General features: G+C 40.3%; 1 protein-coding gene across 2 annotated transcripts; it reads right to left on the bottom strand.

Moving 5' to 3' along the window:
- Positions 1-116: 116 nt before the first annotated feature.
- sncb (synuclein, beta) lies at positions 117-19,878 on the bottom strand. Of its 2 annotated transcripts, none has more exons than XM_047159886.2 (6): positions 19,768-19,878; positions 17,776-17,912; positions 7,424-7,453; positions 6,378-6,496; positions 2,484-2,573; positions 117-1,015 (listed from the first exon to the last, which is right to left on the bottom strand). In XM_047159886.2, exons 2-6 carry the CDS (start codon positions 17,894-17,896, stop codon positions 983-985), a joined length of 393 nt encoding a protein of 130 aa, XP_047015842.1. In that variant the 5' UTR covers positions 17,897-17,912; positions 19,768-19,878; the 3' UTR covers positions 117-982. The 2 variants fall into 2 exon arrangements, with proteins under 2 accessions (XP_047015842.1, XP_017340159.1); XM_017484670.3 differs by having other exon boundaries at positions 120-1,009.
- Positions 19,879-26,735: the final 6,857 nt, after the last annotated feature.

Below are 26,735 nucleotides of genomic sequence, written 5' to 3'. Positions count from 1 at the left end.
CCACACTATCCAGGCAGTCATAATGGATTCAACAGTGAATTATTAAACATTTTATACATTAAACTGTATAAACGGTGGAATTCTAGTACTGTACAAAACAGTCTTAGGATAAACGTATGATTTTATTTATTTATTTATTTATTTATTTATTTACAGAGGATTTGCTTGTCTTGTGTGACAAAGAAACCCGTATATCGACATTTCCAGCATTGTCAAGCACTATTCCGACATCCATAAACGTTTCAAGACACTTTTACACTGACTTTAAAATCTTCGGTACACAAACGCACGCTCACGAACACACAAACAGATACAAACTGCCCATTGTTTCCGACAAGAGAGTTCACTGGAATGATATCACAAGCAACTATAAAGTTACAATGTATAAAACTCTTACTTGAAAAACGTTAAAATAACAACTTGCTTTTGATATTAAATGAAAAAGAAAATAAATACCCACATACAGGCATCATACACAGCTCTACATAATATATATATTTATATGTATACCAGAATATATATATATATATATATATATATATATATATATATATATATATATATATTTGTTCACCCCCAATATGGCATTGGAAGATCAGAAACATCTATTACACGAATAGAAACACATGTACTCAGGCACAAAGAGCCACAAAGGGCGAGTGGGTCGCGTTTCATTGGGAGGGAATCAAAGAAACGCGACGGGGCTCCGCCCTGCAGTCATTAATAATAAAGAAAACTATACTCACCACACTACAGGACATTTACAATAGATCATAATAAAAGTATATTTATATTTATTTATATTTATATATTTATAGAGAGATCTGATAGGAAGAACATGTTTCGGCAGGAATAACTGTATATATATATTTTTTTGTTGTTTTGTTCTGTTTTGTTTATTGGAATGAGTTCAGCATTTGTCCTTCTTATTGATAGAAACATTATTGTGCTGCTGGTTAACGCTGAAGTTGGAGCGGGTGCTTTATGCTTCGGGTTCGTAGTCCTGGTTCTGCTCCTTACAGGAAAGAGAAGAAATCCTGATCAAGAGTTATGTCCAGAAGAATAAACACATGTAGTAGCCATTCGACAAGAATCGAAATCGTTATACTACTTTTGATATTTGGCATTTACAAGTCTTTAGCTGATCAGTGACTAGTTTGTTAAGGAGTCACGGAAATATGACTTTTTACTTCGTGTAATATGAAAAATAATCCAACAAGGAATGTGGAGTTACGTGGTGCGGCTTGTTACCACCCTTAACTATAACTATATATACCGACGTGTTTTATTCTGCTTATACCACTGCAATTTGCCAACAATTACACATCTGGATCTATTAAGGAACACGTCATACTGTTTTTTATCCATTTATAGGTACTAGAGTTCCATGCTGTGGAACATCTGCGGAATGAGTTAATCCTGCCCATCGTTTACGATATAGTGGTTCTTTGAACTCTGTATAACTGCCATGCTCAGTGACGATCACCTGGTTACCTTCATGTCCATGCACCTGTTTAGTAATAAATATTTGATCAGTTGTCCTCCTGGAATAAAGCCTTACATCGCTGCAGTTCTGTCATATTTAATGTGAAAATGTGACGCTGTAAGCAGACACTGTGATGGTACTGGGTTGCATGAATATCATACTATGTCATTATCATTCTGTTCCACTCCAATGGCTTTGTCACACATTTCAGTGTGTTTTTCTCCGTTCCTGCAGCAGGGGGCAGGATGAGCCTTCAGATGAACCAGGACGCCATTTCTGTGCTCTCCTTGTGACGTTACAGAAAGGAGTAAAAAAAAAAAAAAGAAAGAAAAAAAGAAGAGAGCATCACGTGACTGTGACATGTCATACATGTCAGTGGTCACATGATCACAAACTACAGTGAGAATCCATTTTATGTTGGGTGGGTGGGTGGGTGGGGTGGGGGGGGGGAGTATTGATACCCACAAAATACCCACAATCCATCTGGCTGTTTGGTGTCACAGCCACGCCCATGAAGCACGACAGTGATGTAACGATGGAGAGAAAGAGATGCGGGGGCAGGGAGAAAGAGAGAGAGAGACAGAAAAATACAGAGGGAGTTAAGAAAGAGAGTAAGAGAGACATCTTGGGAGAAGAAAAAGGATGAAAGAGAGAAAGTATATAAAGTAAGCGAATAAAAAAACAAAACAAAAAACAACAACAACCCACCACCACATCTGTGAAATTCACGGTTGTATAAGCGAACTCTGTGAAACACTTTCCTGCTTCATGCCCCGCCCACTTTGCGTCATCGACCTCGTCACGTCACCTCTTGTTACAGTAAAATACCAGCATTTTCTAAGCTCGGCCCTGAAGTCATGACATTTCATATTATTGTGTAGGTTAAATTAGGTAAAAGACAAACCCTTTGCCCTTTTTTATGTTGTTTGCCCTCACCAGCGTTAAGTGTGTGTGAATATGTGTGTGTGTGTGTGTGTGTGTGTTTATCATGTTCGACCTGCTGATTCTCATCGTACGCTTCTCCCTCTGGATCCACCATTGCTTCTCCCATCTGCTCCTCAGTGGCCTCCTGACCAAACTCCTCGGTCTGCACACACACACACATACACACACACACACACACACACACACACACACACACACACACAGGAAACATTAGCGAAGCCATTACAGAGAGAGAAAGCGGAACAAAGCACTGGATTGTACTTTAAAATAAAGTACACATCTTTTTGTTGTACTTTTTAGTACTTGGGATTTTTGTATCTGCATCTCAACCAAAACTCTTCTTCTTATCCCAATCAGTAGTTTAGTTAACTAACTAGCTAGTTTAGCAAAAGAAATTGAACCCAAACTCTAAACTACAGTACACAATCTGAATTCGAGGAGTTAATCATGTTAACCGCATGTTTTTTTTTTTTTTTTTTAAGTTCAAGAGCAGTTTAACACTTTTACCAACTTTATTTACCTCAGACAGCTGATTAAGCGTCTCGACTCTGCGCTCTTTGTTGAAGTAATTTAATGTTATTTATGTACCATAACAATTATTACCAAAGGCCTTGCTACGCACATTGATACTTGGTTTATACTGGTTTATTTTGACTTGTTGTAGCCAGTTAATCCCCGGACTACACTCGAGGATAATCTGCATGGTTATGATGCCGGTTCGCAGCTGGGAAAAGATGTCCCAGTTTACGGTTTCTTTTCGATATCTTCCCATATTATGTACTCACAGTCCAGTCTGACGTAAAATACTAAATATGAACCACGTGCCTCATCAGCATCCTGTAGCGTGTGGGAGGGATTGTTTTGATCTTGAGAAATCCTGCCTCAGAAATCTCAGGTTCTGAGACTCTGGATCATTCATAATTCATAAAGCACAATCTGAAAGTGTGCGGTGTTTAGTTTTGATCAATCAAGCACAAAATAAATAAATAAATAAATAAATAAATAAAACAACAATCCCAAACTGAAATGAAATCCAGACAAATCACCTAGATACCGAGAGTAAAATGGGCGTGGCTTAGTGACACTCAAGTCACGTGAAAAAAATCCACGTCAAATTAGGACTAGTTTTACTCAGAAACGATGGAACACCGCGTCTCTGCTTCGCTACAGAAGTATAGACGATAATCTTAACAGTGTGACCTCAAACATATAAGTACTACAAGTACACATAAGTGCTGAATCATTTCATTCCTTGTTTTTTTGCATTTCTTATATGTAATAAAAAAATATCTATCTTTTCAATGATGTTAAAGTCAGTTCCTATTGTCCTGCTCCATTAAAATACACTGTGATAATAAATTGAGATGTTATCGGGTCTCTTTGGGGAGGTGGGGTATTTTTAAACTGTGATAATCCCGGCCAACTAGGCCAAGTTTCAACAGCGTGTAATCCCCAAATCCCAACACACACTCCGTTCAGTCACACACTCCAACTACACGACATGACAACTCCATTATACACACCTCATAGACTAAATGTCCAATTAGACACACTCCGAATAAGCACAAACTGCCTTTATATGGTCCAAAAATACACAAAACCCAATGCACTTCTACACTAGTGCCTTGCCCCCCGTTGAACTTTTCTACTGCACACAGGTCGACTAATTATGTCTAATTTCTAACGGCAATGGCAGAACTAATTTAGGTAATGGGAGTGAAAACTTATGCAATTACACCTTAAAACTGAATAACGACGGAATAATTTTTGCAAACTATATCGATTTTTTTTCCCTCCCACATCAATATTATGGGCTAATTTGTGTAGGGTAATTTGATTAAATTCCATATCGTTTACAGGTTGTAACGCTACACGATGTGGAAATGATTGAGGGGGTGAATACTTATATTCGGTATATCTTACGCTACATTTTAATCGATGGATTTGAACTATAAAGGTCTAAGATTTGATCAAAACCTCAAAACTTGTTTGTTTTGATTATAAGGGGTCCAGGCACTGAAGATGCTTGATCCTTACTGCTTCGATGGTCTTTTTGTTGTTGTTCTTCTTCTACTATAAAATAAACTGTGCAGACCAAACCGTGAGACACTGAGACATGAAACTCGCTTCTCAACAAGCGTGATCAGCCTGATGGTGGAGCTAGAGTGCAGTGTTTTATGTGTTGGCCCATTAGTAGTACCACTGAAGTTCTTTTCTTTCCCTGTGTCCTTCTGGCCAAACAAAACAGCCCCCAAGAACCACTGAGCTCCACCCACTTTATATTTTGTGCTAATTTGCATAATGCGTGAAACCTAATATTGCGAGCTAGTCCGTGGAATCTTGCCATATTTTCACAAAATTGCTGGAAAAAATACTCACTAGAGCCTGAAACTCTTCAAATATGTGCACATATTTGTAAACAACATGGCCGCCATATGCAAATCAGTCCTTGCGGGGCGGAGCTTCATTTACTCGAGGACCTGTAACTCGTGAATGATCGTATGGATTCGAAGAAGATTTCTTCAAGTATAAGATCACGTAGACATGTGCAAAGGTTGTGGCGGGGTCGTTCATAAGGGGCGGGATTATGTTCTAATAATGAAAACATGGCCACCATCAGCCAATCAGCTTTCAGCAGCCATTTCATAAGGTTTACACCGAGTGACCGTAACAAGACTTGAACAGTATGTTCATCTATGGTCTCTGGGTAACTTGGCTAGACCTGGCCACCCTGGGCGCTATTTGCAAAACGTCCTTGGACCATAAAGGTTGCAGCTTTGATCAATGGCATATTTATATTATCATTACTAGCTAGAATAATGCGTCTTTACAGCGTAAGTTAACCAGGTGACTCTCTGTCCACACACAGAGTGTGTATCAGGTTGACAGAGTGACCAGCTTCTGTAATTGCAGTAAACACTGCCGTAGTGTGTGTGAAAGCTTCTTACTGTCGTTTCCTCGTTATGGGATTACAAAACTAGGATCAGGCCTATAGGTTTGTGTGACATGGGAACTCCAGGAGGAACTCTGTAAATCTCCTTATATCAGCACACACACACACATACATACACACACACACGAGTGTCATCATCAGAGTCAATGGTTTGTGTTGATATTGAACTGCCGTCATGGAGAAGAGACACGTGAGTAATGAGCAAACACACTGACAAAGCTTCATGACCTTCAGCAAGGTCATGTGACCAGGGGGAGGGGTGGAGGAAGGGCAGAGTGTGGGAGGTGGATGGAGGGAGAGCGAGAGACAGAGAAAGAAATGAGGGAGGGTGACAAAAAGGGAGAGAGATACCAAATGAGAGAGAGAGAGAAGCAGAAAGAGAGAGACAGAGTGAAAGAGAGAGAGAGAGAGAGAGAGAGAGAGGGGTAAAGTTTGGAAAGAGAGGGAGACAGCAGGCAGATGGAGGGAGGAAGAAAATGAGAGAGACAGAAGGTGGAAAGAATGACAAGGGATGATAAAGCAAGAGAGAGAGAGAGAGAAAGAAAGGGATGGAGTGTTAAAGAAGAATGGAAAGGACAGAGGAAGAGAGAGAATGAGAGAGGGTGAAAGAGAAGGTGGACAGTGAGGATAAAAGGATAGCGAGATACTGAAGGAAGGAATGAGAAATGACGGGAGATAAGGAATGATACAAGAAAGGAAGGGACAGGGGAAAAGCGAGAGCGAGACCGAGGAGAGATGAAGAGAGAAAAGTGGATGAAAGAGAAGAAGAAAACTAGAGAGATATGAAAGGGGTAAGAGGAAGACAGAGCAGGAGACAGAGAGGAAGACGACAGGCAGAAAGATGAAAGAGAGAGAGAGGGAGAATCACTGGGTCACCTTGTGGGGGGGGGGAAAAACCTTAACCCTTTTTTAAATCTACATCTACGTCCGCATCGAAGATGACCTCGTGACGAAGATGAATATGACAGAAATCCGGAGATCGGTTAAACGTACGTTCACGTCGGAGGGAAACTCGTCTTTCTTCATGAGGCCGGTGGCAGCGGCGATGTTCCCGGCTCCGGACATGACGGCGCCCCCGAAATGAGACGCCTGCTCCTTCGTCTTCTCAGCCACTGCAGCAGAAAACACTCCGCTTCAGCACTGAAACTAATCAGCTGAACTGGGACTAGTGATGGAGGAAAAACCTCTAAATCCAATCAGCGTCTGATCACAGACCTCTAATATTCACTACAGTAAATAGAGCTCACGTTTACATGGAGCTTCATTCTTCATTCTCGGGCTATTTCGCCACTCTGCAGCTTTTTAATACGTTCTAACGGCCAAAATGTTTCGGCTACTGCGTCATTTCCACCCATCGTTACGTTATTACCGTCGTTAAATGACTTACAAACATCCTCTTATTCGTATTTATTACTAAAAACTAATAATAAAAAGCCAATCAAAGAAATGGATGCACAAATCATTATAAAAGAATAAACAAATAGGCAGAAATAAAAGAATACGTGAACAAACAAGCAAATAATAGATAAATAAATCTCATGATCAGAAATAATAAATATAAAAATTAAGAGTGAAATCATGAACAAATTAGAAAAAAAATAAATAAATATACGAACAAACAAACAATAAAATCAACCAACCAAAAGAATAAATGAATGAATTGATAATAAAACAATGAACTATAATAGATGCAAACGAACAAAAACAGCCAACCAAATCAACAAATGAATACATACATTTATTAGTAATAAAAAACAAATAAACCCCACCCACCTGAAGTAACAAACCCCGCCCCCCCGAAGTAACTAAATGAATACAGGAATAAACAGGAATAAACAGCGTTGCTGAATAAGCACGCTGAGACACACAGCAGTGTAATAGCGTTTGTAATTTAATCCTGCTCGAACAGCACCCACATTTTACACTTCTAGACTTTTACACCTGTCGCTGGCTCGGTGCTGTGAGGTGGCCGCATGCCAAAGCAATTTAATCCCGCATTACACTGTTTATTATTCAGGAGGTAAGGAGAATGAGCTCACCCGTGGCTACGCTGTCTTTGGTCTTGGTGCCTGGAGACAGAAAAAAAGAGGAGACACACGAGATGAGTTTCTTTTCTGCACAAGTCTGTTTTGGCACTTTGTCACGGACAGACAACAGACAGCGTCAGAGCTGTGGATGAAACTCGGCTCGGCTCGGATGGGAGACGGGCGTTATTCAGATCCGACGTTTCACTACAGAGCGTCGTCATGTGCGGTGAAATGAAGAACGGGATCTAATCACTGTCACCAGTGCGTGCTGTACTGATATTTATGGGTGCCATGGTTACAGTTAAATTAATATTATAGGTATAGCAGTATATACAATACAGTGACTTACAGAATTATTGGCACCCTTCATGTCAATTGGCAAAAATATATAGAATAATACATGCTACATAAGGGATATTTTGAGCTCAAACGTTGCATGATTTTATTTAAACACAAAAATCCATTAGTTTTATATCCATTAACTACTTTGTTCACAAGCCATTTCATTTGTGATATTCGCTCTTTGTTTTTCCTCAATGGCGATGGAGGATTTTAAATATCTGCAATCTCATATTTACACTCCAGTGCCACAGGAGATGAAAGGACTGAGAGCAAATGAAAAAAAAAAATAACATGCCCAAGAATGACAATTTGTTTGTGTTTATTTAAAATATTACTTAAGGATGCCAATACTTTTGGCACATAATTGGAAACAGGTGAGTAACATGATTGGGTATAAAATGAGTATCTTAGAGAGGCGGAGTCTCTCAGAAGTAAAGACTGGCAGAGGTTCACCAATCTGTGAAAAACTGCATCTACAATTTGTGGAACAATTTCAGAATAATGTTCCTCAATGTAAAATTGCGAAGACTATGAATATCTCATCATCTACAGTGCATAATATCAACAAAAGAATCAGAGAATCTGGAGAAATCTCTGTGTGCAAGGGGCGAGGGTGAAAATCATTACTGCATGCCCGTGATCTTCAGGACCTCAGGCGGCACTGCATTAAAACAGGCCTGATTCTGTAATGAATCACTGCATGGGCTCAGAAACTCCTTCAGAACTCATCGTCTGTGAACACAGTTCGCCGTGCCGTCCACAAACGCTGGTTAAAGCTCTATCACGCAAAGAAGAAGCCATATGTGAACATAGTCCAGAAACACCGCCGTCTTCTCTGGGCCAAAGCTCATTTAAAATGGACCGAGGTGAAGTGGAAAACTGTTCTGTGGTCAGGTTTTACAGCAACATCTTCTTCCGTCCGATCTTTACTTCTGAGAGACTCTGCCTCTCTAAGATACTCTTTTTATACCCAATCATCATACTGACCTGTTCCCAATTAACCTAATTAATTGCAAAATGTTCCTCCAGCTGTTTCTTTTTTTACTAACACTTACTTTTCCAGCTTTTGTTGTCCCCGTCCCAACTTTTTTGAGACGTGTTGCGGCCATTAAATTTAAAATGACCTTTTTCTACCTTAAAACGGTATGTTTACTCAGTTTGAACATTTGATATGTTTTCTATGTTCTATTGTGTATAACATACAGGTTTATGAGATTTACAAATCATTGCATTGTTTTTATTTACATTTCTTTACATAGCGTCCCAATGTTTTTGGAATTGGGGTTGTATTATTATTATTATTATTATTATTATTATTATTGTTATTATTATTATTACTATAGCCAAATCTACACAATTTAACATCTGTTCTACTTTACTTTTTGGAATTTTATTACTATTTTAACAGTGTATTTGTTTTCCGTGATTTACTTATTTATTATTATGAATATTTTTGTTATATTCTTACTTTACTATTAACCAGCATTTTTTAACGTCTTTAATGTTAATTTTTTAATTAACGCAAATTTTTTTAACGTCTTTAACGTTTTAACGCATGCTTTAACTTGACATGCTACTCCTTAATAAATACCCCTACTCATTCATTAATTCTCTCTTTCTTTTTGCTGTCTTTCTTTGCTTAGTTCATTTGACTTGATTAGATTTGATTAGATTATTCATTCATTTGATGTCATGCGCTGATTCGATGTCGTACGTGCTGTACGTGAAACCTATTTTAATACATAAACGGTGTACATGCAGGAAAAACAGTATATCAACCTGTCTTTTAAAAGAAAATGTCATGTCTTCATTTGAACTGAAACTGAGTGAAGTTTCAGGAAACCTGTACGACAGGAGAGATAGGAGAATGATAGGAGAGATTCTGTTTGTGAAGAATATGGCGGTATAAATGTTCAGCTCTTCTCTCAGCTCTGTGTTTGTGTGTGTGTGTGTGTGTGTGTGTGTGTGTGTGTGTGAGAGAGAGAGATAGAGAGACTCTTCAGAGGACAGACGAAGCGAGCTCATATGAAGGAGGGGTGTGAGTGTGAGAGAGCTAATTTTCACTCCTCCTTGGCCATCATCTGTACATATAATACACACACACACACACACACACACACACACACACGCGCGCGCGTGCACGCATCATGCTAGCTGAAGCATAGCTTTCTGGGCCATCATTCTCTCAGTGTGTGAGTGATGCTGCACAAACACTACAATGCTGCTGCTTGCTAACCATCAGGAGATGGGATTAAAATATCTGGGCTAATTGGCTCTCTCTGTTACAGACTGTGTGTGTGTGTGTGTGTGTGTGTGTGTGTGTGTGCATGTGTACACAACAATCATTCGGGTTTAATCCTAAAAATCCCAGAATATGAATGAGCACTGGGTTGTGTGTGGTTCTGTGAGGCGTAAATGAAGATGTGTGTATGAAATAAAAGCTGCAGAATGAACACACAGCGTTAAGTTGGTTGTTGAAAGAAAAACAGGTCGATAAAAATCTATTTTTTTTATCCCGCAGATATGACGGCCTGTAGCCAATCAGCTTCACCTTCTGCACTGCTCTTTGTTTGAATGTGCCTCGGGGGGGGGGGGTGGGGGGGGGGGGGGGGGGTGCTTTCTGATCGACGGGAAGATTCCAGACACGACGGTTTAGACACACACACACACACAGAATCATTTCAGTTTCTGAAGTCTTCTGAAAGCCAGAAATATTTCTGTGGTGTTTTGTGATGAACAGTTGATGCTTTGGGGGATTTTATAGCTCTTTTAAAGACTCATCATCAGGAATTCTGCTAAACACCAAAATATTGTTAAGGACCCATGTGACACCCCTCTTCATCTCCCTCCACTGGCTTCCTGTAGACGCCCGTATCAAATTCAAGGCCTTGATGCTCACCTACGAGACCTTGTCTGGAGCGCCCTCCTACCTCAACTCTCTCCTGAGTACCTACTCAGCGTGGCTCAAGGTCCCTTTCCAGAACCTTCTAACCTTCCAACCACTAACCGCTCCTCAGTGCTGGAATCAACTTCCAACCTCAATCCGGACTGCAGACTCTCTCACCATCTTCAAAACACAGCTAAAGACCCACCGCTTCCATGAGCACTCAACTAACCCCTAAAACACCAACCCCACATTATTGAAAAAAAACCCCCCAGAAAATAAACTTACTCTGGCGCTTACACCTCGACTCTGCGCACTTTCCTTCTCTAGAACTCAATTAAAGCTCTTGTACAGTAGCACTACTCGTATTGTTCTCCGCTTGATATATCGCTCTGCTTGTATTTCCTCATTTGTTAGTGGCTTTGGACAAAAGCGTCCGCTAAACGAATAAATGTAAATGTAAATGTATTTTAAACCCTGGTTGCCTCTGTCAGGAGGTTAAGACTTGACCGTAAGATAGAGCTTTAAACAAAATGATGGACAATAATGAGCAAATGTACAGTATATACAGAACTAGATCATCCCAGGACTGGGACAGGTCACGTGTTTATACAGATTGTAGCCTGGATACACCGTCAGGCTCATTCCGTACTGGTGGGTCCTAGTCTGCAGAATTCGGTCGCCATAATCAGAGTGGACAGTCGGCACAAAAATCGAAAAGTGTGGGAGTTGCGCGGAATCTAATTTGATTTCTCCCACAATTAAGTTCAAAGCCATGAGTGAATTTTTTTAACCTGATGCTGGGGGTAGTCGGTCAAAATGTCAGATCTAAAGCCCTTCTTTGGTTTGCTCCTTTGTGAGAACCAGGGGCGTTTGCTGGACTGTCAATCATCGAGCCCGGATTCCTCTCCATGTATTTTTTACAGCTCAGCTAGTAGCCTAAGTTTTGTTTTATGGACGCTTAGATAACTTAGCTGTTAACGTATGACATGATCATACAGAAACAGTTGGATTTATCATAACACTTGCCTCGGGTGTTGTCACTGTTTGTAGATCGACCAGACGGATAAAATATTAAACTTTTCGACCTAGGCTAGTTTGGCGTCGCTAGCCAAGTGGAGGCACAGCTAAGCTATCACTGAATGGGTTTAGCTGCTACAGAACCATGCAAAGTACATTATCATTCCTTCTGCTCTGCTCATATCATGTTCACGTAAACTGGAACTCATAAAGATATTTACACACCTTGTTTTCCTGCTCAGCATCAGAAGATGTTACTGTTTCAGTTTCAACCCCTTTACTGGTTAAAAAACCCCACAATGGCGTATATAAATTTTCCCCTCGCACTGACTGTGTGAGCTAGCGTTTGGCAGAATTGAGAGACTGTCAGCCAATAAGACGCGAGTATTTCCACGTATTATCCTGTAAACCCTGTCTGATTGGTCTCGCCTCCGTTTACCGAAGATATCAAATTACAGGCGGTCGTCTTTTACTGACGTTCTGTTATGTAGTGACGAACTGCTCCGGGTGGAGAATTATTCGGGGATAAAGAAAAAATCTTCATGGCTACAGCCCCCAATACCCAGACCAGATTACGCCCCTGGTGAGAACCAGTGGTGAAATTCAATCTAATATCTATCAGCAGTTCGGCAATGAAACTACTCATTTTGAGCAATGGATTATATCTACTTTCAGTTGTGGATATCAGCCCAAAAGGAGATCAACTCAGGTGTAATCACTGATAGGCTGCAGGAATCTACAGTCTGGGCTGGAAAGAAATCAGCCCCAGCCTCACTTCTCACTTCTTCATACCATTCTGTGGATTACGTGGCGCTATTGTGCTCAGTTCCAAAGGTAAAAAAATTCCAAAATAATCCTCTTTAAGACATTTAACAGCAGAGAATCTAACGTGGATGCCCCCCCCCAAAAAAAAATGAGAGAAATTTAATACTGGTGTATTTTTTTTTAGACAGGTATAGTAGGCTTAGCTCTTTTAGCACATTTCTACCAGCCTTAAAGGTTCTCCGCTTAAAGGTTTTCTGTGATCAGCTTCTTTCACTGTGCTATTTGTGCATCCATTCTCATTTTTGCGGCCGGGAACAAAAAGTGGATCTGATATCCTGTATAAAAACGAACACCATTCACAGCTCCATTATGCGAATGTTATACAGTTAGAAACACTATTCTGTTCTTTCCCACAATGTGAATAATAAATAATGCCGGCGATATAGAAGACACTACATAAAGGATGTGATGAATTGCCTCGTATCGGCAGTACATCGTATAGGTGACGGGAATTTTATAGCTCCTGGCGTAATCATAATAGGTTAGAGAACGTGCTAGAAAGTGCCATCATGCTGTGATTGCACCTTTTGGATATGACAACCTCCAATTTATGCCAACAGAAAGTACAAGAGAAAGAAAAATAAATCAGTACATGGATATGAAAGGGTTTCGCGATTGGTGTACCTTTTTGTCCGACACAGCAAAGAAAATGCTGGTAATATGACTCCTTGATGTCTAGTGAACATTTTTCCACGCCGTAAAAGAACCCTTACAAACTCCACATTCGTAATACATACAGTCTTTAAGGCGTTTACAATTAGACCGTCGTGGTACTTGGAACATACTTAGAAAACAAGGTTCTTTAAGGGCTCTTAAGGGGTTCGTTTGGAAAATCGGAGGTTCTTGGGAAATTTAGCAAGGACCGATAGCAAGCCACTATGTAAACATAAATCTTTTTAAAGCTCAGCTGATCTACACGACCTGGCACTGATTATAACTGCGTAGTATCCATATGTCATGCACTACAGGGGGAAAGTAGACCAGTGTTAATGACACTTCTGAGAGCTGGCACTCGCTCCGACAGTTGAGTTAAGCGTGCTTCGTTAGGATTTATTACCTAAAGTCCACACATCGTTATTCAGACCTCAGACATAATTACTGGACGACATTCTGTAACACTTACGGCGAGCTGTAAGCATAGCAGGTGAGTGCTCGGTCAGCTTATCCTTCGCCCGTGGACATGTTGTCAATACAGGAAAGCGCATTGAACGAATTAAATTAGATAAATTAGATTAAACGAGTTTATTCATTTGACATTATAATTCCATTACCTCAATTCAGTGTCTCTGGATTTCAATAAACTGTGCACACGAGTAACATTATGATATTAAAAAAAATTAATGAAAATCAAAATAATAGCATGTTCTGGATCATGTGCTATTAGTGGAAGTCAAACTTTTAAGCAGTGATTAATGTTATCATAAGAATTAGGGCTTTTCATGCAGCGATATATTAGTAACAGACTTCCGACAGGTTTAGTTCAACGCTCGCCATCTTGTCATTCACATATCGCTGTATTGGTGCTTTTATTTTTCATTTTTAAATCGTTTCTTGCTTTTACGTCACATCGTATTTCATTTGAAATCAAACCTTCTTTTTCTAGTCCGTGTTTTCTATCTCCCGACTTTTTTTTTTTTTTTTTCCTTCAGGTTTACAAGGAAGTGCTTGTGTATAAGAATGGTGGTCTAGGCATGGTTAAAAATATCTGCCTCAAGAACTTTTACTCAAGAAAAATCTGGCAACCTCAAAGGTTTGGACTGCATGCGGGGGATTTTAATGATCTAAATGCGGAGCCAAAACAAACAAACAAACAAACAAACAAACAAACAAACAAAAAAAAAACCCTAGGTGCAAAAGCAGATTCTGAATTTAAGTAACTTTCCCCATGTAAATATTGACACACCATTTGGACTTACTGGGTAAGTGTGTGGTAAAAATTTGGTACACTCTTAGAAATGAGCTTTCTCAACGGTTAATTGGATAATTAATTATGTTTATCCTCCTCAAAGAATTCTACTTGTAACCCTTTCCTACAGGAAAACATTTTTGCAGGGTTCTACATAGAACCTTTAATTGTTCTCCCAGAGAGACAACCAAAGAACCCTTAAAACACTTATCCTACACAGGGGACCCTGGGCACAAGACGAGGGACACCCTGGACGGGGTGCCAACCCACCACAGGGCACAATCACACACACACACACTCCAGACAATATGGTAATGCCAATCAGCCTACGACGTGTGTCTTTAGACTGGGGGAGGAAACCAGAGTACCCCGAGGAAACCCCTGAAGCACGGGGAGAACATGCACGCTCCACTGATTTCCCTAGTTCTCTGTTCTCCGTACAGCTATCCTGCACTTTATCTGTATTTTCAGAGCGGTACATCAACAGAACTCAACTGTGACAATGCAGGAAGTGGGTCAGCTTATACTAATTTACACTCTGCTGTGCATGCTGAGAAATGTGTCAGTGTGGCATGAAAGCACATGGTCACGCACACACACACACACACACACACACACACACACACACACACGCACACGCTGGGGCAGATTCAGAGCACATGTCAATAACTGCTCATCATACAGTATTCAGCCATATACAGGCCTCCTATTGTCCTAAACAGAACAGTGTTGATTCTCAGGTATACACACACACACACACACACACACACACAGAGAAAAAGAATGCTACGCTGTGAGATCATGGAATAGTGCGACATGTGGCCGGCGTGGCTCCTGTCCAACCTTCGGGCAGGAGATCAGAGAGAAGCTGGAGCATGTCCAAGTGACTACATCTCTCTCTCTCGCTCTCTCTCTCGCTCTCTCTCTCTCTCTCTCTATTTCTCGCTGTATCTTTCCTGCTCTCACTCCATTATACCAGAGACGCAACATACAGTATCTTCTAACATATCATGATTTCTCTTCGGATTGTGTTAGACGTGTGAGTATATAGTCCGAATAAGCAATATGAAATAGTAATATTATTAATTATTATTATAATTAATATGATACTTTACCAGTACAGATAACGGCAATTCAAATAGCTCACAGTGTCCAGGTGAGACACTTTGTATCGAAAATATGGTCCAAATATGGTCTAAATATGGGGGCAAGGGTGGCTTAGAGGTTAAGGCTTTGGGTTACTGATCAGAAGGTCGGGGGTTCAAGCCCCAGCACTGCCAAACTGCCACTGTTGGGCCCTTGAGCAAGGCCCTTAACCCTCTCTGCTCCAGGGGGTGCTGTATCATGGCTGACCCTGAGCTCTGTCCCCAACTTCCTGATGTGCTGGGGTATGCGAAGAAAAGAATTTCACTCATTATCATATGGTAAAGACCAAATATACATAAGCTTATTTAAAACATCTCTAACTGTTGATATGGTGAAGTTGTGTGTCAGGTGATGTTTGTTTAACGTTTACGGAGTCTCCAGTGTCAGAGCTTTGTAAGAGGCATAGGTGAAACTATAACTGTAAGATTTCCGACATCTTCAGGACAGACGAGGTCACGCCTTGAGTTTTCAATTTCAAGAGAGAGAAAAAAAAAGAGATGCTGGTGAGGAAACGACTGTTTATAGCTGCTATAATGTCCAGGTGTAATGTTCACGCAACATTAAATCTACCCAGGGTGCGATTTGTTTAAACCCAGGTGGACATACGAATCGAAATTTCTACACTGGAATTTTAAGGACCATCATTCATATGTACTAATCAACCGCAATTCTACAATTCCCAACGTGCAGGCGAAGGAACTACAGGAAATAATCCGTTTCACTGTTAATCAATTAATTAATTCCACTATTAGGTCCAGGAGGCATCGCACTTTCAAACACGTCACCACAGATATGGAATAAATGTGAACGTCAGCTGTGTCGGGTCTGTGACCGTAACCTGTGACTGGTTGTTTTCATCATCGTTCACATGCGACTTATCTGCAGCACCTTCTGTACGATGAACATCGACGCTCTGTGCCATGGATACGATTTCACTTGAATCTTCTGCACGCCACGTTCTGCGTCAGTGTAATAGAATTTTACCCCCCTTTTTTTTTAAACCATACTGAGCATAGTCTATTTCATGTGGAAACTTTATTCTTTTCTCAACATCTATTAGACTCATGATTTACACCTAACGTCTCCGCTTCTCGGCAAACACAACCAGGCTCTGACGTGGCAACGCGGTACGGTCACGTGGGTATTTTCACAACGTGGAATGTCTCCATAGTCTCTGTAGCCCGTGTTCCTTAAGTTCAGCATCATGGAGATTCCTCCTAGGATGCTGGACTTATGGGCCACCCGATTTTTTAGTACAAACTTTGTTATAGATTTTTATTTGGTGACTTCTACATTATCGAGTCAGTGCAAAAACATTTTCGATCCTAACGTTAGTTTTCCAGCATAAAATGAAATGTAACAGAAAAATGTTTATATGTCAGTAAAGAAAGCAGCAGATTAAGTGGTAAGAGACACTTTTCTGACAAACATTCCATCCATCCATCTTCTATACCGCTTTTTGCTTTTCAGGGTCACGGGGGAACCTGGAGTCTATCCCAGGAAGCATCGGGCACAAGGTGAGGTACACCCTGGAAAAGGTGCCAGTCCATCACAGGGCACAATCACATACACACTCACACACCCATTCATACACTACAGACACGCCAGTCATCCTACCATGCATGTCTGTGGACTGGGGGAGGAAACCGGAGTACCCCGGAGGAAACCCCCGCAGCACGGGGAGAACATGCAAACTCCGCACACACAGGGCCACGGGAATCGAACCCCCGACCCTGGAGGTGTGAGGCGAACGTGCTAACCACTAAGCCCCAGACAAATATCGCCTTTGTTTAATTTACTACTGTTTACTGCTCTTTATAGTATTTTTTAAAAAAGGAGAAACATTTAATTTCATTATTTTTGAAGACATCTTTGCTCTACAACATTTCTTTGTATGTGCCTAAGGCTTTTGCACAGTACTGTGTGTGTGTGTGTGTGTGTGTGTGTGTGTGTGTGTGTGTGTGTGTGTGATTACTAGAAGTATCGTGACAAAGACAAAATGGCTATAGTTATACCATTTCATTGCAATACAGTCTTTGTGCCACTTAAACGTAACTATGACGGGTCTCCAGACGCAAATCCCACGATCCCCCCCCCCCTTCCCACACACAGACACACGCGCCCCCTAGCATGCGCTCTCGCCCAGCCAATAGCTTTAAAAAAAAAAAAAATCTCCTCCCACGCGCCCAAGGGAGTGGAAGATGAGAGTGCACGTGCGCGCGCGTCGCTGTCGCCTCTTACCCATGAACATGACGCCTTCCTTGGTCTTCTCCGCGGCCACCGCCACGCCTTCCTTGGTTTTTTCCGCGGCCACCGCCATGCCTTCTTTAGCTTTAGAAAGCCCCTTCATGAAAACGTCCATTTTGGCCCCTGTGTGTCTGCGGAATGAGCGCGAGAGCACGGTTAAAGAGAAAGAGAGCGAGAGAAAGAGAGCGCGCGCGCACGCGCGTGTAATGGCAGAATACCTGATGTGTACTAGTGCACTGAATTGCATTGCATCATACGCGGTAATGATGGAGTATTATATATTTTACACTCCTACTGGTCTGTAGTAATATATTAAAACGCCCAAATATAATATACAGTCAGCATTAAACCCTGACTAATGCATGCATTATTAATATTATTGCATTATTATAGGATCTTGCATATATATATATATATATATATATATATATATATATATATATATATATATATATATATATAAGCTCCAAAAATAATAGCTAACTGCATTAAATCGTATTATGACAGAATAGGACTACTTTTACACACCATTAGCACATTAGAATTTATTAAATGTCCCAGAACTATCATAGAAAACTGTAGCAGTTCATTGCTGAATATCTAAAGTGCTTTATTATAGCCAGTTGCACACAGACGGAATGCCAGGATTCTCAGTCACACTGCTGAGATGACAGCATGAAATACCAGAATGTGACAGAAAGAAAGAAAGAAAGAAAAAACAAAACCCACCCATGGATATTACAATACAATCTAGCACTGAATGTGTATTGCATTTAATTACACATCACAATGACAGAGTTACACTAGATTTTCATTTACATCTCGTTGTCATAAACGATATGATCAGCTAATCAGGTTTTATTTGGAGAAGATTTGGCACTGAATGGCAGAGGACTGGCAGTGCATGATATCTAATGTGCTGTGTGGTATTGCATTGCAGGATGGACGACACAATCTCTAATGCTTACTGCACTACAGTGCGTTTCATTTAAAAGTAAAATACTACACTAACACTACAGGGCATGGCATCTCGGTGTCATGGCTGCACAGCTTCAGGACACATCCTGTGTGTGTGTGTGTGTGTGTGTGTGTGTGTGTGCCACCTCAGCACCACCTCAAGTTCTCATTCTCTTAAAAAAACAAACAAACAAAAAAAAAAAACAAACAAAAAACAAACAAAAAACAAAACAAAACTACAGGCCGTTAGTTTTCTTTCTTTCTTTCTTTCTTTCTTTCTTTCTTTCTTTCTTTCTTTCTTTTAAACCTAGCATGCACAGGTCGAAGGCGAACATCGTGTCCTTTAAACGGTTAACTAACACCTGCTCATTAATTATTACTCGAGGTGATAATGATATCCTCTGTGATGGAGGACAAAATGACCTTCTACAGATATATATATAGAACAATATGATGAGGCATGTGTTAAGAGAGGACAATGATGGTGTGGAAGAACCCAACTACAGAGAATAAACTGAATTCAGGAAACATATCATGGTTGCATTGTAAGATCAACCTGGACCCCCCCCCCCCCTTCCGATCCGAGGTGTTACAATGGATCTGCAGTAATATAATATGTTACATTATCCTATACATTATATGATTAAACCCTATAATAGAAAGCTGTATAATTGAATATACTAGGGCGTTTAATAATAAATGAGAAAATAATCGATCGGATGCTCTTCACACAGGCAGGAAACATGGTATCTCCCATCTATAGTCAATCTGTAGGTCACGACTGAAATAAATGAAGAATATAAGCACACACACAGCCTACACTCACACACTGTCGGTGAGTTCTTATTTACACACACAATCATACACACAATTATCACCATGTATCAGAAGCCCCTTCATTTCTTTCTTTCTTTTCTTTCTTTCCTTTATGCCCTATACAATACAATTATTATTATTATTATTATTATTATTAGTAGTAGTAGTAGTAGTAGTAGTTTTCATTAAATCCCGAATAAAAGCTCCACTCACCTTTTTCAAACACTTCCTGCGTCCTTAACGCTTCAGGAGATATTACCGAGCCGCTCCGGTGTGGTGTGTGATGTGCGCGTGGGCCTCGAGATCAATGCGCTCAGCCAATAGCGCCAGCTGTCCTCCTGACCACGCCCCCTTAAACTCCTTCAACACCCCCTCCCCCCCACGCCCCTCCCCACTCACTCCGTGACGCTCTGACGCCGTCACACCGGCTGTGATTGGTCACTTTGGTCCAACGCCAATATTAGGCTATGTGTTCAAGATTTTAATTGAAAAGCAAATTATTTTAGGCTTTGATAAAAACAAACATGCAAACAAACAAACAAAAAAACCCCACACAATTTAAACATGTCCTTCTTTATAGGCAACAGATTTCCAGTAGAGACCCACAGGGACCATTAGAGTTTCTATTAAACCAGTACAATTCCCATTGTGATCATTAAAACCATGACACATTCTATGAGGTTTTTTTTTTTTTTTTTTTTCCAGCAGGGCTGACACACCCACACCCTGGCCACATTATTAGGAACACCAGTAGACCTGTTCATTCATTCAAATCATTATCCAGTCGGCCAGTCATGTATCAGCAGAGCAACGCTCATCACACAGAGACAAGTTAGGAGCTTTGTTAAGAGTTAATGCTCATAAAAATGAGAAGAAAAATGGGATCTCAGTGACTCGGTGCCAAATGTGTTGGTTTGCGTGTTTCAGAAATTTCTGATCTCCTCAGATATTCACACTCAACACCCCCCACCCTTTATTTATTTATTTATTTATTTATTTATTTATTTATTTATTTTCCCTGATTTTCTCCCTCATTTAGTCTTGACCAATCTCCACCCACCACTCAGCTCGCCCCATCATAGGCAGTTGAAGGCTATCAAGTGCTTTCTCCATGAAATGTGAAGCCAGCCATTGATTTAAGACTCATTATCTAATCAGCCTGTATAACTGCTATACACCATAAACATACAGTAACTATAATGGGATATAAACTATGATGTCCATTAAGTTAAAAAATGGAATCCCTGGCAGATTGCTGTGGTAAAAAAGAAAGTTATATAACACATTGCAGCACACATTTATAGGAAAATAATCAACTTCGAGGTGGTAACAGTAACTCTGCTTCATCACACCACCCTGACATCGCAGCATGCTCCATCATACATGCTAGTTATTACAGCTCTGTGTTTAGCAAGAGACAAGCATCATCTGTATCTCTGTATCTTTGGGGTTAAATCCTACCGGTGAAGAAACCAGGCACCATATTTACTCAATCGCTCACCCAGAATCTGACAGAGTGTCAGCGCTGAGAGGCAACGGCCATCGATTTACAAAGCATACGCTGACTGTAGTGTAATCAGTGAAACACTTATTGTACGCCGTTTTGCATGCACAAAAAAATGAACCCATAGATCATTCTGACTACAATGCCATCATTTTATACGAAGTGGAAATCAATCACATAGTCGAATTGTGTCGCGCTGGACATGTGGATTAAACGGAGTAGCTGAACATAAGGCAGAAATGAGCGAGAATCTCTCTGTATCTTCAGTTTTCTCAAATGATCATACTGTATGAAATAAACCGTGACGTATGTATCTCAGGGATCTTTTCTTTGTTTGAGTCGAGTTCCTATCTTAGTGCTCCACGATGCGTTACTCCGAGTTGCATGATAATGGATAAAATATTAACTGTGATTCTTAACGTTTTGAACAGTGTTGAAATCATATTTATTTATCACAGTTATTCCAGCAGTTCAGGGACTAAATATTTTTTCTTGCCCTTTATCTATTTATTATTTTCACTTCTTGTCTTTCATCATATTTCCACAGCCAAAGGCTTATTCTTCAGTAACTACATGAAAAAAACAGTAAGTACAGTATTTACTCCCTTTTCCACATTTTATCACAAACTGAACTGTAATTCACCTTAGGGGAAAAAAATCACCATGTTTGGCAGCAACCCAACACTGTTACTCTCCTTGAGAACCCCATCCTTGTTGTGAAGCATGGTGGTGGTAGCATCATCTACAGCATTACTCATGGTTGCTTTTCCCCCTTATTTTTAGTCATTCGCCAACTGTGACTGCATAAACCATGCAATAAAACAGACAAATCAGATAGGGAGACATTTGTCTGGACACATGGACAGAGCGAACCAGACTCAGCAGTTGAGTTAAGATCCAATGTGCAGTGTTTCTTGAAGAACAGTCCCAAAATCATATTCGCAGGTTGGTGATCAAACAGTGCTGGCATCCATCGTCAAATCAATGGTCAAGACACAGGATGGCAAAAATATTAATAGCACAGAAATATTCAACTGTAATAAATTTGCAAAGTAACCGTGTGCTTATACAGTGAGCAAACCAGGCAGTAAACATGGAACAGAAAATGAGCAACTGACTGGAATTCTGGGGACATTGACCTCTGCTGGCAGGGAGCAGTACTGTCCTGCGCTCATATCACATTAGAGCTTCTGGTACACATCCAAAGGTTATGAATGCAAATAAATACTGTTTCGTTATTTCACTGTATTGTGATATTAAATTGAAAAATGTTCATGATTTGATTGTTTTTAATAGAGGTTGTAGGTTTAGTGTTTTTTTGTTTTTTTAATGCATCACATACAAGGTGCATGCTGGCTTAGTGGTTAGCATGTTTGCCGCACACCTTCAGGGTTGGGGGTTCAATTCCCGCTGCTGCCCTGTGTGTGTGTACATGATCTTCCCGTGCTGCGGGGGTTTTCTCCAGGTACTCCAGTTTCCTCCCCCGGTCCTAAGACATGCATTGTAGGTTTTGGTGTCCATTGTGTATGAATGGGTGTATGTGATTGTGCCCTGCAATGGATTGGCAAACTGTCCAGGGTGTACCCTGCCTTATGCCCAATGCTCCCTGGGATAGGCTCCAGGTTACCCGCGACCCAGTAGGATATAGCAGTATAGAAGATGGATGCATCATATACTCAAATTCTGCAAGAGCAAATTGTCCTCATATCACTTATTGATTGAGTTTTTCTCGATAAACAGTACACATGCTACACATCAGTACACACCTCGAGTCCTGTTTATCTGCTACATGTTCATTAATGTTGCTTTATTAATTGTTAATGTGGAGAATAAAAAGTGCTTAAATGTTCAATCGTGTGTATCCAACTCAATTGAGATGGGCTAAATCTGAGTTAAATTTTTTATTACAAAACATTAAGTCACTACAAAAATATATCTACTCATGCTGACCTTTTCTCTTAGTGTAGTAAAATTTATTCACTCCCTCAGTCCTCATTGTATGACTGGCGAAACAACACAATATGAACATTATCCACCTTTAATCATCAGATCATTTCCCCTCTAACATTAATAACTGAGACAATATTTAAGCCTTGCATAAATACACGAGAAACCACTAAAAGGGTCAGTTTTTCAGGATTAAAATAATCAATAGGTCACATTAAGCCACACAGCTGTCCTGCAGCAGATGTTCCTCGAGTGCCGCAGGGCTTATTATTCTAAATTATGGGTAATTAAAGCCGCACAGCTCGCATCTGACAGACTCAATGCTAATAGGCTATTGCCTTAACAAAGGTCAGTTGTCGTTTCACTAGAAGTGAGTGGTGTAAGATTGTGATAGAGGCATCACACTGCAGATTGTGTCCAGGTTAAAAGATCATCTAAAAACAGAGACAAAGAAAATTCAAACAAACAAACAAACAAAAACAGCCAGTAAAAAAGATTTTAAACCAAGAACATAGCCAGAAATATAAATTGAATTGATATAAATTATTGTATGTATAATCTGATTGACAATAAAATGTAAATAAACGGAACAGAGCCCAGTCATATCTCTCAGCTTTTCAACAAATCTTAATCTTCATAAAGTCCCCATTCACCACTCCATACATTTTAAACGACACAGAAATACTAATTCTCTTTTGACTGACCAACAATTTCAAATAATTTCACTATTTGACAGATATAAACCCATGTTCCATTGATTTGACCTAGTGGTCAAAATTGGGAACTAATCTACACTAATTGAGGCCCATTGGGGTGAGAATCACGCTGCCCCATGCTCACTATCTAACCGGCAGTTTACACGATAACATTTTCAACTAAAAATGGAAAACTTTTTATGCGGTCTGGCTGTTCGATTACGCGACGACGGTGTTGAAAAAATGAAAAAAAAACAAAACTTTATGTACATTAAATTATATTACGTTAGGGCCGTCTCAGCATTTATTAACCAGGAAAAATAAGCCGGATCTATGCTTGACAAGCGTGAGTTTTCACAATTCCTTATGACAACGAATAGTCTAACTATCAAGATTGTAAGTAACTGGAAACAGAACTTTTTTTGTTCTCCACGTACATCATAAACCACTGAAATTGTTTGAGAAATGTAAACGTTATTGTGTTTTTTTATCCAAAAAAAAACACATCTCCACAGTTTATTCGTATCTGTTTATACGTCAGTCTTGCACGGATCAATATGGCAGACACGTTGACGTGAATGCTTCTATACAAAGTGACATCGCTACCTACTGGCTTGGCGTGCATAATACAGCATTTTTAGTCATTTTCGCGGATCCGTGTGAATGAGGATTGTTTTGACGACGTTGTCTTCTGTAGGCGAAACTTCCGTTTTTAGTACATCGTTGTCGTGTAAACGTACCCTGAGAGTGCTTTTGTTTATGAGTGGGGAGGGGCAGCGGATAGGCCAGTTAATGTTTTACATTTGGCAGACGCCTTTATCCAGAGTGATTTACAGAAGTGCTTTGACGTCACTCCATCAATACATACATCCTGAAACTGGTTCACTAGGTCACGGATTAAGAATACCATCAGTCTAAAAACTCTGTTTGGAAAGTAATAGCACACAGAAAAGAACACAAACAACACATTTTTTGTTTTGAAATAAAATGGTAATTTAAGTACTTCAGGAAGAGGTAGGTCTTTAGACGTCGTATGAAGACCGCCAGTGACTCAACTGTTGGACATCTAGGGGAAGTTCATTCCACCACCTAGGTGCCAGAACTGAGGAGAGTCCTGATGCAGGCTTTCCTTGTACCCTGAGAGATGGTGGCACCAGTCGAGCAGTACTAGAGGATCGAAGGGAGCGTGGTGCAGTGCAAGGAGGGATAAGTGTTTTGAGATAATGGCCTCTGGTCTCTTTTTGGCTTTGTTGGCAAGCATCTGTGTTTTAAATCTGATGTGGGCAGGTACAGTAAGCCGGTAGAGGGAGCATAGCAATGAGGTGGTGTGCGAGAACTTTTTTGGAAGGTTGAAAACAAGTCGTGCAGCTGCATTCTGGATCAGTTGCAAAGGTCGAATGGTGCTCAGAGGCAGATCTGCCAGGAGTGAGTTGCAGTAGTCTAGTCTGGAAATGACAAGGGACTGACCAAGCACCTGAGTGGCTGTGTGGATATAAATGGACGAATTCTTCTGATATTGTAAAGGAGAAATCGACACGAGTGAGTCAGATTAGCAGTGTGAGAGGAAAAGGACAGTTGATTGTCCATGGTTACCTCAAAGTTGCGTGCACTGACCGAAGATGAGATGAGGGAGTTGTCCATGAAGATCGCAAGATCTTGATACGAGGATGAATAACCTGGCATGAACAGCAGTTCAGTGTTGCTGGGATTTAGTTTCAAGGATTAGTTTTAGGATGAGCTGTCATCCATGATGAGATGTCTGTCAGACATGCTAAGATAAGATCTGAGCAGAAACAAGAGGGTCTGAGGGAAGGAGGGAGAGAATGAGTGTCATCCGTATACCAATGGTATGAAAACCCATTTGATGATATGACCTCACCAAGATATTGAGTACAAAGAGAGAACAGAAGAGGATGAAGTACTGAGCCTTGTGGGACACCAGTGGAGAGTCTGTGGGGAGCAGATGTAGATCCCCTCCATCTCACCTGATATGACCGACCTTCCAGGTAGGAAGCAAACCATTGCCATGCTGTGTGAATTCCAAGACCGATGAGGGTGGACAAGAGAGTTTTGTGGTTGACTGGGTCAACCGCTGCTGAAAGGTCGTGAAGGATGAGGATGAAGACTGATGACAGTTTGGCTCATCTATCGGCATGTAGCTTCTAATGACGGCCAAAAGGGCAGTCTCTGTGGAATATGCCGAATGATGTGGTTAGGATCTTCGAGGTTGTTCTTTGAGAGACAGAGAGACAGTTGATTGTAGATGGTGCATTTGAGGATTTTAGAAAGAAAACAGAGAAGTGATACCGGTCTATATTCGCTGCTGTCAGAGGGATCCAGAGTGGGTTTCTTCTTGTTCTCTTGATAATGATATTACCTTTTCCGTGTTTATCTCGCAGACTGAGCCATCAGCTACGGGGAACGTACTTGCTGAAAAGTGTGGCAGTGTCACAGATGTTTGTTTTCTTAGCCTATTCATGTGTGCTGGGGACGCTGGCTTTTATACCAGACTTCAAACAAATCTTTCTGTTGTTGAAAATTGGTGTACATGGTTAGTTTGTTCAAGTTCATTCAAGCCTTGATGACTCTCAAATTCCTGTTACAGGGTTGCTTTAAATATTCACTAGATAGTTGCGTAGAGCATGAGTCAAGCCCGGTATTATCTGCCCGGTATTCTTTTGAGGCTACAGCATTATTAATGCCGTCCTGCTCCACCAATATATATATATATATATATATATATATAAATATATATAAATATATATATAAATATATATATATATATATATATATATATATATATATATATATATATATATATATATATATATATATATATATATGTACACCCATGAGATGCTCCTGGTTGAACAACCATTTACAGTTCAAAATTAGTCTTAGGCTGTATTTATATCGCAACTACATAAATTCAGAAAGCGCGTCAAATATTTCTAGCACGCGCTAATTCATAAATTATATCTCATAATAATGGGAATACATGATGTTTACGGTAGATAGAATGCGCATGAATATAC

Source organism: Ictalurus punctatus, chromosome 14 (genome assembly GCF_001660625.3).
Source record: "Ictalurus punctatus breed USDA103 chromosome 14, Coco_2.0, whole genome shotgun sequence".
NCBI lineage: Eukaryota > Metazoa > Chordata > Actinopteri > Siluriformes > Ictaluridae > Ictalurus > Ictalurus punctatus.
The sequence above is the reverse complement of the archived record's forward strand: the minus strand, read 5'-3'. Positions and strand labels throughout refer to the sequence as shown.